We start from the raw sequence: 13,892 nt of genomic DNA on the forward strand, positions 1-13,892 counted from the left end.
AGATTCTATCAAGAAGCAACAATCTATAAAAGTTAATCTAAAATTAAATACAAGCAAGGATAAAAACAGGGGTCCTGGGAAATTAATTTAGGAACATGCGATGGATAATCAAATCCGGAGAAGAATGTAGAGAACCCTAACGTTCTAATCAGAAACCATTACCTGAGATGGAGCGATGGATAATCATATCCGAAGAAGAATGTAGAAAACCTAACATTGTAATCATTCCAGTAGAGAAGTAGAGATCGAGAACGAATCCGTGATGACAAAACGTGAATCGCCTCTTCTAAAACATGGATCTAGTTCAAGTTGTTTGAAATTGAAAAGAATGAAAGACATCGTTGCCTTGGGAGAAGGAATCGACGTTTTGGGAGCCGGAATCGATTTCTTGGGAGCAGACATTGCTTAGGGAGAATCGACAGCGTGCGATAAAGAGAATCAGTTGCAGTGTAATCGTGGAGAGCGTGCGATAGAAAGAGCAGGAGGTTGGGCACAGTTGGGCAGAGTTGTGTTGGGAAGAGGAGAGTTGTTTAGAGTGGGTCACGTGATGGTAGTATAGATATGTATGAAAGGAACCTGAAGCATTATTGAAGTGGGTCACGTGATAGTAGTCTTTGTGGTGGGCSGACCATGGTTTTCTTTTTGAATGGGCCCAGATTTATGGCATAATAACTTGTAGTTTATGCATTAAAGGTAAAAGGGTATTTTGGGTATTTATAAATTTAAGACTTTAAGACTTTGAGTGAAAATGCTTTATAAAGTAGTATAGATAATTGAGTTGATGGTTTATAAATAATTATTGGGTTCAATTTTCAAATCATTCAACACCCCTACCAAGAAGTTGCCATTAGCACTCCCCAAAATAAAGAGTAAATTACATTCCTAGTCCCTGTGATTTGATATTGTTTGATTAAGATCCTTAAAATGCATTTGTTACACTCCTGGTACCTATGGTATGTAAAAACGCAAGCTCCAAGTCCCTCGTGCTAACAGATTTTGCTAGCCCAGTTAAATATAAAGATACATTTGTCATTTTACTTTTATCTCTTGTCTTTTTGCTAATAAAAAATAAGAAACAAACATCATCATCATCATCAGCATCACCATCACCATCACCATCACCATCACCATCATCATCATTATTTTGTCTTTTGTGAACACCAAACCCGTGCCCACCGCCCACCCCATCCCGTCGCCGTCTTCCCAAACTCCCCAAACACACCGATATTGGAGCCTCGAACCCACTGGTCTTCCCCAAACACCTTGTGGCGAATCTCCACATGGAAGAGATAGACATGATCTCAGAGGCCTCCACGAGAATTGTGGCTGGAAGAGGTGGCTGGTACTTGGATTCTGGAGCCACTGTTCATGTTTGTGACTCCAGGTCCAAGTTTGTTGAATATGGACCGGTTCGATATGGGAAGCAAGTAATAGTTGCTAACAACGGTCGTGCGGATGTCGTTGGAATGGGTATCGTGCTACTAAAGTTCACTTCCGACAAGACCGTCACTCTTCGAAATGTTCTTCATATGCCTTCCATTAACAAGAGCCTCGTCTCTACATGCAAACTCGATGAAAAAGGGTTTGGAATAAATATAGAGGCTAGGAAGGTCGTGATTTACAAGAGGAAGACATTTATTGGAAAGAGATACTACTAGTTGGGTATGTATCGCCTTAATCTGAGTGAAGATAGTTGTGAGGAGGTCAGAACGAGTGAATCGATAGGAAGTAATGTGTTAGCCACGTTTGATAATGTTTCAAAATTTTCTGTTTCCATGGTTGAAAATGATGTAATCCCTGATAGTTTCAATGAATTTGTTTCTTTGGATTATTCTGTTTGTTCTATTTCTTTATGGCATAAACGTCTTGCGCATACAAATGTAAAAAATATTAAAAAGATGCATGACAAAAGATTAATCAAAATTGATAACAAAGATTTTGAAAAATGTGAAACTTGTGTAAAATCAAAGTTTACAAAGAAACATTTTCCTTCTGTTAAAAGGGACGCATCAATTTTAGAGTTGATTCATTCTGATATTTGTGAATTAAATGGAATACTTACCCGATGAGGTAAAAGATATTTCATTACTTTTTGTGATGACTTCAGTCGTTTTTTACAAATTTATTTGTTACACTCAAAAGATGAAGCTTTTGAAGCCTTTAAACTCTATAAAGCTGAAGTTGAAAATCAACTCGAAAAACGAATAAAAATACTTCGATCAGACAGAGTGGTGAATATTTTAATAGCTAGAGAATTCGATAAATTATGTGAAGAGAATGGTATCAAACATGAACGGACCTCACCATTTACTCCTCAACAAAATGGCTTGGCGGAACGAAAGAACCGAACCCTTGTTGAAATGGCCAACTGTATGTTGAACCAATCAGGGTTGCCTAACAATCTCTGGGGAGAAGCCCTGTTGACGGCTTGTCATAATCATAATCGAATCACTAGTCGTGTGATTCCAACCAGTCCATATGAGCTCTAGAAAGGTAGAAAACCAAATCTGAACTATCTAAGAGTTTGGGGATGTGTTGCATACTATAGAACTTCTGATCCAAAAAGATCTAAATTGGGAGCCCATGCTATTATGAGCATATTCGTTGGATATGCAGTAAATAGCAAGACTTATAGATTATTGAACAAAGAGTCAGGAGTTATAGTAGAATCCAGAGATGTGGAGTTCTTTAAAGATAGATTTTCAGAAGATGCTGAAAAATCAGAACCAACATTGGCCTCTAATCCCTCTTGTTCATCTCGTGCTAGTTCCAAAACCTCTATAGGGGCGGACGAACCACGAAGAAGCATAAGAGTGAGAAAAGAGAAAATTTTGGGAAATGACTTTTTTTGTACTTGGTAGAAGAGACACAAAAGAAAGTGACAAGAGAGTTCATTTTCTCTATCAGTACTGAAGAGGATCCTAAGACATTTAAAGAGGCCATAACTTCAAGGGATGCTCCAATGTGGAAAGAAGCCATAAATGATGAGACAGACTCCATCTTGGGTAATGGAACTTGGGTGCTGGCAAATTTGCCAACTGGGGTAAAACCCATCGGTTCCAAGTGGATATTTAAAAGAAAGATGCACCCTGATGGTCCAATATCATCCTGCAAGGCTAAATTGGTGGCAAAAGGATATAGACAGACAGAAGGTGTCGATTATTTCGACACATATGCTCCAATTGCTAGAATTAGTTCCATTCGAACACTCATAGCAATTTCAGCCATAAAAGGACTGTATATACACCAAATGGATGTGAAAACAACTTTCTTGAATGACTATTTAAACGAGGAGGTTTACATGGAGCAACCTGAAGGATTTGTAGTACCCGGACAAGAGAATAAAGTGTGTAAGCTTGTTAAATCTCTATACGGGTTAAAACAAGCTCCTAAATAGTGGCACGAAAGGTTTGATGCGACTGTCACATCTTTCGGGTTCCGACATAATGGGCCCGACCGGTGCATCTACTCAAAATGCATGAGAGGGTACTCTGTGGTAATCTGTCTTTATGTCGATGATATGTTGATCATCAGAACCAATCTAGATGGTATTCTTGAGACAGAAGAGTAATTATCCTCGAACTTTAAGATGAAAGATCTTGGAGAAGTAGATACCATCCTTGGGATAAATATCAAAAGGTCAGCATCTCAAATCTCTCTATGTCAATCTCATTACATAGAGAAGATACTGACACAGTTTCACCATTTGAATATAAAAGAGTTTAACACTCCGTTTGATTCAAGTGTGAAACACGATAAAAATACTGGTAGAGCAGTGGCTCAACTAGAATATGCTAGTACAATAGGATGCATGATGTATGCAATGCATTGCACTAGACTGGATATTGCTTTTGCTGTGAGTAGACTGAGTCAATATACCAACAATCCGGGTTCAGATAACTGGAAAGCAATTGTCAGAGTATTGGGTTACTTGAAAAGAACCCAAGAACTAGAGTTGACATACTCTACGCATCCAGGAATCTTGGAGGGATATTCCGACGCCAGTTGGATAGATCACTCAAGTGATTCTAAATCCAAAAGTGGGTAGCGGCAACGGGCAAAGAGGCCGAATGGATTAGAGATTTGTTGACAGATATCCATTTATGGCCTCGACCGACTCCCTCTATTCCCATGTATTGTGACAGTGAGGCCACACTGTCAAAAGTATACAATGCTGTATATAATGGAAAGTCGTGACACATAGGTCTCCGACACAACTACCTGAGACAACTTATTGATGATGGTACCATAAGTATTGTGTTTGTCAAGTCTTGTGGGAACTTGGCAGATCGACTAATCAAGCCTCTGACGAGAGACTTGGTAGGGTCAACCACCAGAGACATGGGTCTGAAGCCACATAGAATCAGTCAGTGATGGAAACCCAACTTGGATATAGTGCTCCTATCTACCAAGTTTAAAGGGTAACAACAAGTCACTTGGCAGATAGAAGGTACTATCAAATGATAGGTCCATGTAAGGTGAAAGATAGTACGAGGTTGTCGAGAACAAGGATGAGTTAAGCTCTTAACAAAGTTTAGAGGCATCTTAACAACGAAGATGTTATAGAACTTTGCCTATGACTTAGAGGTGGTGCCGCCTCAAAAGAAGAGCAATGGTTTCTCTTTTAGTAAGTCATGAAATAGGGATTAGTGCATGGCCATATTAGCGCTCAGTGAGAGAGCAAGGTTGATAGATGATGTGTGTAAGTAAGCCGGAGTGGTCGCAAGATTCAAGGTTTTAATTCTAAGGATACCATTGGATTGATCCCTTCTTGCATACTTACATTAAACAGGGTTTAATCTTAGTAACACTACTGTAACATTATCTACAATGGATGTCAGAAAACTTTCCAACCTGGTGGGGGATTGTTGGTCAATTTGTAGATTGGAAGTTTAGCTTCCATCCCACATTGGTAGAGAATTATTTTCTAGAGAAGCTTATAAGGCTTTCTCTAGAAATGGGCTTTGAACAAGTTGGTGGACTCATGGTGGGGGTCTTGAGTGGAAGGCCCAACACACACGCGCGCGCGTGGCCGTGGCCGAGGGCGCGGGTGCGGGATTCGCGAAGGTGGCGCGAGGAGGCGCACTTTGCACTTCGCGCTTCGATGTATCTTTTTGATGAAAAATTCGTGAGGAGAAGGATAATTATCAGTTTTAATTTGGATAATTATTAGTTTTAATTTGAAATTAATCCGAATTTGACTTGGCCTTAGAGATAATGGTCAGCTGAGAATTTTTTCTCACCATTATCTCTGATTTTAGGAGAAAATCGTGGGTTCATTTAGGGTTTCACCCAGTATTTATACTGGGTTGAAGTCGTATCACAACACACGGAAAATTTTAATTTCCTCTCCATCGATTTCTGCTCCCGAGTTCTACTTTCTCTCTACTATTTTCTACATAAATCCTGCTCTATATTCGTTTTTGATCGATGTTCATAAACGAATCGCCTACTGCATCAAATCCTGGGGCTTTGCGATTAGCAGACTCATAGCGTGTTAAGAGTGGTCGTATAAAACATTAAATGACAGGTTTTACTGTGCAGTTTATCATCTAAATCGACATAAAATTAAACAAGTTGGTTTTATATTTTCGCATTGTATTTAATTTTCTGTTTACTAAGTGAACAACTCTGCTTCTACTCATTTCTTTCCTTGAATCTATCGCAAAAGATGGATTCAATCTGGGTGTTTTTGACTCGATGTTGAAGGGTTGGTGATTCTAAATTCTAAAAGGTTTAATTTTTATACGTTAAATAATTTAACGTTTTATGAAGATTATATCTTTATTTTTTTTTCATATTTCTTATTGGAATATATTTTACCACACCACCACTACCTCCATTATTTTCCACTCTCTCCCTTTTTTTCCTTCTATGTGTTCATAGTGAGATTACAAAACAAAACAAACACACGTGACACAACTCGATTAACCAAAAAAACCACCATTTGTGAAACCACTACTGTCAAACTCACTATTCGCCACTGTATGTAAGTGAAATTATATAATTTTTTGTATTTGAAAATTTCCAAATTGTGTGTATGTGAAACTTATATAACGTTCTCATGGAGTAAGAATTGTGTGTTTGTGTGTATGATATGTGTTTTAACTTGTGTGTGTTCATGTATGTGAATTAATGTACGCACTTTGTGATATGGGTTGATTATGATTATGGTAGGTGGAGTTGGGGTTATAACAGTAAGGGTGAGGGTGGCTAGCTGTTTTATGTTGTGGGAAGAGGGGTGAGAGAGTGGGAGAGAAAGAAAGACAAAAAGAAAAGAGAGAAAGTTGCAGGTTTAGTGGATGAGAGAGAGAGGGAAGAGAGAAAGTTGCAGGTCTAGTGGATGAGAGAGAGAGAAGAGAGAAAGTTGCAGGTGGGTCATACATGGGAGAGGGAAGGTGAGAGTGAGGAGGTGGGTTGGAGAGGTCACCGACTGTTGTGATAGGTTAGTCGATGGTGGTGAAGTATGCATTATGTAAATATATATATATATATATATATATATATATATATATATAGGGTTGGATTCACGTTACACCAAAAGTTTTTCGTGAGATCCATAAGACCAATTTATATTCATTGATCAACTTTATAAGTTAATGATCTAATGGTCTAAATTGCACGATGACAATTTTGTAATTATTGAGAAGTCTCGTGGCGTTTATTAATGTTTAGATTTTCAAATTGTAGATCTAATCTCAATGGTTGAGAATTGGTCTTATGGGTCTCACGAAAAACCATTGGTCTCATATGATCCCAAGTATATATATATATATATATATATATATATGATATATAAAATATATTAATAATAATCTAACATAATAAAACAAAACAGGAAAAGACAAAAAAAAAGTGGATAAAGGACGAGAATGTCCCTTAAGTTAACTGGATTAACATAATTCGTTAGAGGAAGGAACTTAAAGTGTACATTTTTACATACTATAGGGATGTATAGTGTAATAAATGCATTTGAGGAACTATAGTAAGGAAAACCAATAAACCACAAATACCATAAATGTAATTTACCCTTAAATAAATATCTATATAGATAAAAATCACCCCTAATGGAGAAATTGTAAAACCAACCACTCCAACTTTAGCCTATTTATTTGTTGATATAAGTAGGAAAAAGTTAAAAGTAATTTTGATAAGAGGGCATGGAGTGAAGAAACTCAAAAAGTTGATCTTAAAGTGAATAGTTTAAAAGTAGAGGGGTGTGGATTGTAAATAAAGTACAAAAACCGTCGTCCTATTTCTACAAAAACCGCATATCAGTGGTCTCTGTAGTCTTATATGCTGTACAGCTGCAGTAACTCCTGAGGAGCTAGCTTTCCAGTGGCAACTACTCTCTCGATACTCTCTATCTATGGGTATCTCTTCTCTATATTTCTCGATCTTCTTCTTCATTCCGATCTTCTTTGATTCATAGAGTATAACAGCTTAGTGATTCATGCATTTGAACTTTTGATTTTGTTGGTGTTGCACTTTGTAAATTGATGTTCATGCCGATTAAACTCGTTCTAGGGTTTAGTTATTGCGGCATCTGCAAATTCATGTTCCGGATTGATACGTTGTTGCGATATTCGAGATAGATAGATAGAGAGACAAAGATGACTGCTAATGCTCATTTAGGAATCTTGTAATGGCAGAGCATTGTTTGAATAATGTTTATTTTTTGTTTTGAAATGACATTTTGATATTCTGGTTGGTTGTTTAGGTGGTGAGACAATCGGAAATGGTTTGAATCAATATCAACACTCAAAGATATATCATTTGTGACCAGCGGCATTTGAACCGTATCAAACTGAGTGGTGGTTGTGGGTTCAAGCTCGATAATGTATTTTCTCTGTTTACAAATGCATTCTCAAAGGAAGAAAATTCATTTCTCTTGAAGTTCATTTTCACTGTGGGGTCCTCTATTTGGTTCAACCTTTTAGATGAGTTGGAAACTTTCCATGTTTAAGAGTATGGTTTTGGGTTTAAGCCTCCCCACTTGTTCTTGTTCCCCCATTTTGTTATTCTAACATGTATAAAATGTGTGGAAAAGTGATTTAGTTATACCTAATTATTGGTTTTCCCATCCACCGGTTCACATTTATAGATGAGTTGGTATCTTAAGAGCTCGATCTCGGGTTCATAACTGGTGCTTGTACTTGCTCTCTCATTATATTAGTTATTTGAATATCTCACTTGATTTGTCTTGTGCACTGATGTACATACGGGCGGAGCTTTGACACTTGACAAATTGTTCAGCTTTTCATCTTGTGCTTTAAACTTTAACACCAGTTGGTAATTAACAACCTGATGTGTGTTTGATGTTGCAGTGAATATGGTTAGATCAATGTCAATTTCATTCTTGGGGATGATGGTATTATTATGGTGGTTGGCTGTGGCTGCGGTGGCAGATGATGTCAAGTACAAAGATCCAAAACAGCCTGTTGCAGCTAGAGTGAAGGATCTCTTAGGAAGAATGACGATGGAAGAGAAAATTGGTCAGATGGTTCAGATAGAAAGGATTTCAGCTACTCCTGATATCATGAGGCACTACTTCATTGGTAAATAAATCTTTTCACACATTATTAGCATTATATGGGTACAATACATTATTCACATTGCCATTTTAATTATTAAACAAACGACGCTCTCGTATGCACAAGATCATCATTTCCTTTTTCTTTCTTTTGCCCTCTAATGATACTCAATAGGACAAGTTAATAATAGATCTTAGTCTTAGAAAAGATTTCCTAATAAGAAGACTAATTGCTTTGATAATAGGTAGAGTGAAGACATGAAATAAAACAAAAGTTAAGCAAGCAAATAAAACCCATCTCTAAACCAATGAAATTGGCAGGTTTGACAAAAGAAGTTATTGTTCTTCTTTCCTCTTGTGTTGTTTCTTATCTGCAAAACACTTGCACAAAGTTCTTACTTGTTATTGAATCAATGATAAGTTAAGTCAACTGAAGTATGGCCTGGAACAATATTTTATTATACATTCATCCGGATAATCGGATATTATAATCTATAATGAAAACATTGCCTGGACTAAAATAAACCACTTATAAACCGATGAAAGACCATTTCAAATTGCAACATGCCTGTATAAGGTAATTAATTTGAAAGGTTGACCCTGGGTACCAAGGTTGCTTTTGTGAGGGTTGGGAGGGAAGGCTTTTTGTTGTCGTCTTCCCTTGCATTTTTGAATGTGACTGTTTTACTGACTCATGTGTGTGCTCTTACTGGTTGCTACAAAGCTCATCCCTAAGTGCTTAAATCAGGAGCTGATTGTCATTTTATTTCTGTATCTGACTGGAGTGAGTTTAACTGCATGGAGGTCCTGGTAAGAATGGTCTTATTTATGTGTTTTCCCCACAAGTGTGCCACACAGCAGCTGTCGCAAAGAACGGCTTGACTGGCTTTTCTCCAGCTATGGGATGGCACGAATTTTAATTTCTGAAATGTCAATGGTTGGAAGATACAATGATAATGATATGTGAAGCATCTATTGGATGTATATTTCTGATCGGTGGCCACTGCATTTAGCATTATGCTGTATGGTACACAAGACACAACCCTTGCCATTTCCTAAAACTTACATTTATTGCTTTTATTACTCCTTCTCAGGTCCTAAACTTTTGTTTTGCTATCTATATTTCAAACATGGGGGTTAATATAATTTTCTATTTTGAGGGGTTGATCTTTTGTTCTTCATAAATGCAGGAAGCTTACTAAGTGGTGGAGGGAGTGTTCCAAATCCCCATGCAACTGTCGTCGATTGGATTAATATGGTAAATGAGTTCCAAAATGGGTCACTTTCTACCCGTTTAGGGATCCCAATGATTTATGGAATTGATGCCGTTCATGGGCACAACAATGTTATCAATGCTACCATATTTCCCCACAACATTGGCCTTGGAGCTACCAGGCAAGTCAAAGTGTTTAATACTTTGCTATTACTCTAAATGATTTATATGTTTCTAATTGCGCCATTGATTAAGTAAAAAATATGTGCAAATATGCAACATATTATGTCTGAGACATTAAACTTGTTATATTCGTCAATGCAATGTAGGGACACTGATCTTGTGAAGAGAATCGGTGCTGCCACTGCTGTTGAAGTTAGAGCCACTGGAATTCCATATGCATTTGCTCCTTGTATTGCTGTAAGTGAAAAGAGATGCAAGCATGTGCAGATGCCAATTGTACCTACTGTTGCCAATGGCTTATTATATAAACCTGTGCATACATATAAATATCCTTTTGCCATTAATAAACGGCCAGATAATGTATCATTTCCAGAGGTCTCAACTGTTGAAATTTATTCACAGGTATGCAGAGATCCAAGATGGGGACGATGTTATGAGAGTTACAGTGAGGATACCAAACTTGTCCAAAATATGACAGACATGATAGTAGGGTTGCAAGGTGAAATTCCAAACGGATCACGGCTGGGTGTTCCATATGTTGCTGGAAAGTATGTACCATCTAAAAGATATTTTCATTTTCTATTAGGACCTTTAGTTTTGGAGCATCTCTAATATATATTGTCCCTTGTATGTCAGCAATCAACATTTTTTAACTTAGTTCTACACTGGATCAATTAGTAGGCATCACATCTGTAGTCATCCAATATAGATCCTATGGCGTCACTAACACACTATCAGACCTATATATTCTTGATAGGATCTTTTCCTCTAATATCTTTGCCCCTATGCTTGATGTATATAAACGATATGTACTTGTGTATGTCTAAACCTCTTCATGTGTGCTCAATACATACTAAATACCTCAGAGTATTAAGTATTCTTAGGTGGTTGAATAACCTTCTAGCATTTAATCATGTATGTGGGGATTAACTGGACACTCAAGTAGAAGCATAACTGGTTCATTTAATAGGTAAAAGATATAATTGTCTTTTATATTTATTTAAACACGCAAGAATTAAATTTTTGATTATGTTATTTTAATACAATTACTTTTCTAGATGACCTCCGTTTTTCAGACACCATTGCTCAGAAAAACTTTGAAAGTTGAGAAAAGTCAATCGGTGAACAAGTTGAGAAAAGTCAATCGATGAACAAGTTGAGAAAAGTCGATTAATCCATATTCCGTTTTTTGAAATGCATAATTCAATGGCTAGTTGCTAATCAAAGTGGTGGCAATGTATAACTTCTAGGTGGCTGGTAAGCATCCCTAACTAATCAGAGCAGTGGGAAATGCTTAAATCAAGAGGCGGCCGCATTGGGGAATCCTTAGATCCTAAGAATAGTTATCTTGGCAAGTTCTCTCCATCATTGGCAGTCAAACCGTATACTCCATGCCATGAAAATTGCAACACTTCCCTTATTAGGATGTCACGACATTTCCCTGGAAACTTTTTATGTTAATATGGTCCATTTGCCCATTATCATGATTACAAATCAATTTACCATATTGATTTGCATCCACCACATTCTTCCATTTGTTTTTATTAAGATATTTCAAATATTTGAGGAATAGACAAACAGTGTCCTTAACTATATGTCAAGTCAAATGTTGCAGTCTTGCAGATTTCATGGAAAAAAGGGGAGTTGTGCATGGGTGTGCATGCATAACCATAGCTCGGAACTAACAATTTGAGCCATTGGTTGATATCAGACAGCCCTAGATCCACATTATATAACTGGTCTTGAGCAGCTTTTGATTATCAGATCTAACCAATAATTTTTCTTCTATTTTGAAGAAGATATAAAAGTTATAATTATGGTGTTGGTTCTATTATAGAACTTTGCACATGTTTATTGGTTTCCCTTTCTTGGACTGTGGAGTTATAATCTACAGCTGCTAAAGACTGCTGGATTATCCTTATTCAGACTTGTTCTTCTTTCTGTGTCTTAGGGACAAGGTTGCTGCTTGTGCAAAGCACTTTGTTGGTGATGGTGGGACAACTCGTGGAATTGACGAAAATAACACCGTGATCAACCAACATGACTTGCTTAGTATCCACATGCCCCCGTATTATGACTCCATCATCAAGGGTGTATCAACAGTCATGGTGTCTTATTCCAGCTGGAACGGTGAAAGAATGCATGCCAACGGTGATCTTATTACTGGATACCTTAAGGACAAGCTTAAATTCAAGGTATATTTTATGTGGTCACACTTCAAGGATGCATGCCTCCTTGTTTTTTTCTTTTGTTTTGCAAGCCCGGGGTCTTCATAGAAACAGCCTCAAGGTCTGCATACATCCCCCCACCTCACGCCACCCACACACAGATACTACCTCTGTGTGGGATATCCTGGATTCGTTTGATATGGTTTGGTTTTTTACTTTTCTTTTACTTGTTTTCTTACTGAAGTTTCAAGTTTTGAGATTGGCGTTATTCACAGTTACCATCCGTTGCTAGGAGTTCAAAAGATAAAACTTTCAACAATCATTCATAGAATAAATAGGTTGAGAAAGACATCTTATGCAATCGCTAAAAAGACGAGGGTGATTCATAGCATAAGATCTGTGGTAATGTTGCATTTGGAAAGGGGACTTTTTTAGAAGAAAAATCACAAGTGAACTCTTTTATCGGACAGAGTGAGTAGTTTTTATGCTTTTCTATTTGCTGATTGTCAAATATTTTCAGGGTTTTGTTATATCAGATTGGGAGGGAATCGACCGAATTACTTCCCCTCCTCATTCCAACTACACTTACTCTGTCCAGGCTAGTATTTTAGCTGGCATCGACATGGTTAGCAACTCTCTCTCTATCTGCATGCTTACACATGTGTTTATATATGTATCTTTTTGTTGAAAGAAACTGGTTGTCTGTTGAAAGATGAACGGTTAAGATTCTTCATAATAAAGAAATTTGATATTCAAAATTAATTCTTCAACAGGTTATGGTCCCAAATAATTACACAGAGTTCATTAATGATCTTACATATTTGGTCAAGCACAAATTTATCCCAATGGATCGTATTGATGATGCCGTGAGCAGAATTTTACGAGTCAAATTTACTTTGGGCCTGTTTGAGAACCCTCTTGCTGATTTCAGTCTAGTTAACGAGGTTGGAAGCCAGGTCAGTCATTTATCCAATTCCAACTAGTTTTTTCCACGTTCCATGTAAAAAAACCTCACTGTCAACGTTACATGGTTTCTGTTGGTCATCCCCTAATTTATCTTTTATTTGTTTGTTTGTTTACTTTCTGTTTTGAGATATATAGGCACATAGGGACATAGCAAGGGAGGCGGTTAGGAAATCGCTTGTGCTGCTGAAGAATGGGAAAAGGGCAGATGAACCAATGCTACCCCTGCCCAAGAAGGCATCTAAGGTTTTGGTTGCTGGAAGTCATGCCGATAATCTGGGCTACCAGTGTGGTGGGTGGACAATTGGTTGGCAAGGGTTTAGCGGGAATGGAAACACGACAGGTGCGCTCTCATCTTATGGACTAAAACTAGGTTGAAGCACTAGAATGGAAAATCACTCATTTTCTTTCTTAACAATATATGCTCGTATGTCAAAATTATAACTTACAACTTCTACATTGATATGATTTTTTTGTACATATTATAAAATTGATATTTACCTTAAATTGTAAACGAAATACAACAAAAAGAAAATTTAATTTCAATAAATATAAAGACAATTCACATTGATGTGTCTAGAATGTGTCGGGTTTGACATTTAAATGCAAAATAAAGATGGTAAGAATCCAATTTTGGCTTGTATGCTTAAAAATGGATCTGTTTTTCACTCCAAAATCGGTGAGAATTTTCTTGGTCCTGCTGTAAACAGTTTATAACTACATGAATCAGTAACAAGAGTAGTATGATCAATGACATTTGATCAAACATTCTAAAGCCATCGATGTAAATTTTAACTTCACAAGTAGGAGGTTGGAATATTTGAAGTCCAAA

General features: G+C 37.2%; 1 protein-coding gene across 5 annotated transcripts in view; it reads left to right on the forward strand.

Moving 5' to 3' along the window:
* The first annotated feature begins 5,949 nt into the window (after positions 1 to 5,949).
* The window catches only part of LOC112506942 (beta-glucosidase BoGH3B-like), a 10,966-nt gene continuing 3,023 nt past the window's right edge, over positions 5,950 to 13,892 (forward strand). The window contains exons 1-10 of one of the 5 annotated variants that reach the window (XM_025111280.1): positions 7,299 to 7,373; positions 7,721 to 7,840; positions 8,328 to 8,558; positions 9,724 to 9,928; positions 10,076 to 10,166; positions 10,332 to 10,477; positions 11,881 to 12,124; positions 12,618 to 12,722; positions 12,871 to 13,053; positions 13,199 to 13,403. In XM_025111280.1, the coding sequence (XP_024967048.1) occupies positions 8,333 to 8,558; positions 9,724 to 9,928; positions 10,076 to 10,166; positions 10,332 to 10,477; positions 11,881 to 12,124; positions 12,618 to 12,722; positions 12,871 to 13,053; positions 13,199 to 13,403 (1,405 nt within the window). In that variant the 5' untranslated portion in view covers positions 7,299 to 7,373; positions 7,721 to 7,840; positions 8,328 to 8,332. Of the gene's footprint in view, positions 5,990 to 7,298; positions 7,374 to 7,704; positions 7,841 to 8,327; positions 8,559 to 9,723; positions 9,929 to 10,075; positions 10,167 to 10,331; positions 10,478 to 11,880; positions 12,125 to 12,617; positions 12,723 to 12,870; positions 13,054 to 13,190; positions 13,404 to 13,892 lie in introns of those variants that run through there. The other 4 variants (XM_025111282.1, XM_025111279.1, XM_025111283.1 and 1 more) reach the window with 4 other exon arrangements.

This window comes from Cynara cardunculus (genome assembly GCF_001531365.2).
Source record: "Cynara cardunculus var. scolymus isolate 2C chromosome LG 2, CcrdV1, whole genome shotgun sequence".
NCBI classification, from domain to species: domain Eukaryota; kingdom Viridiplantae; phylum Streptophyta; class Magnoliopsida; order Asterales; family Asteraceae; genus Cynara; species Cynara cardunculus.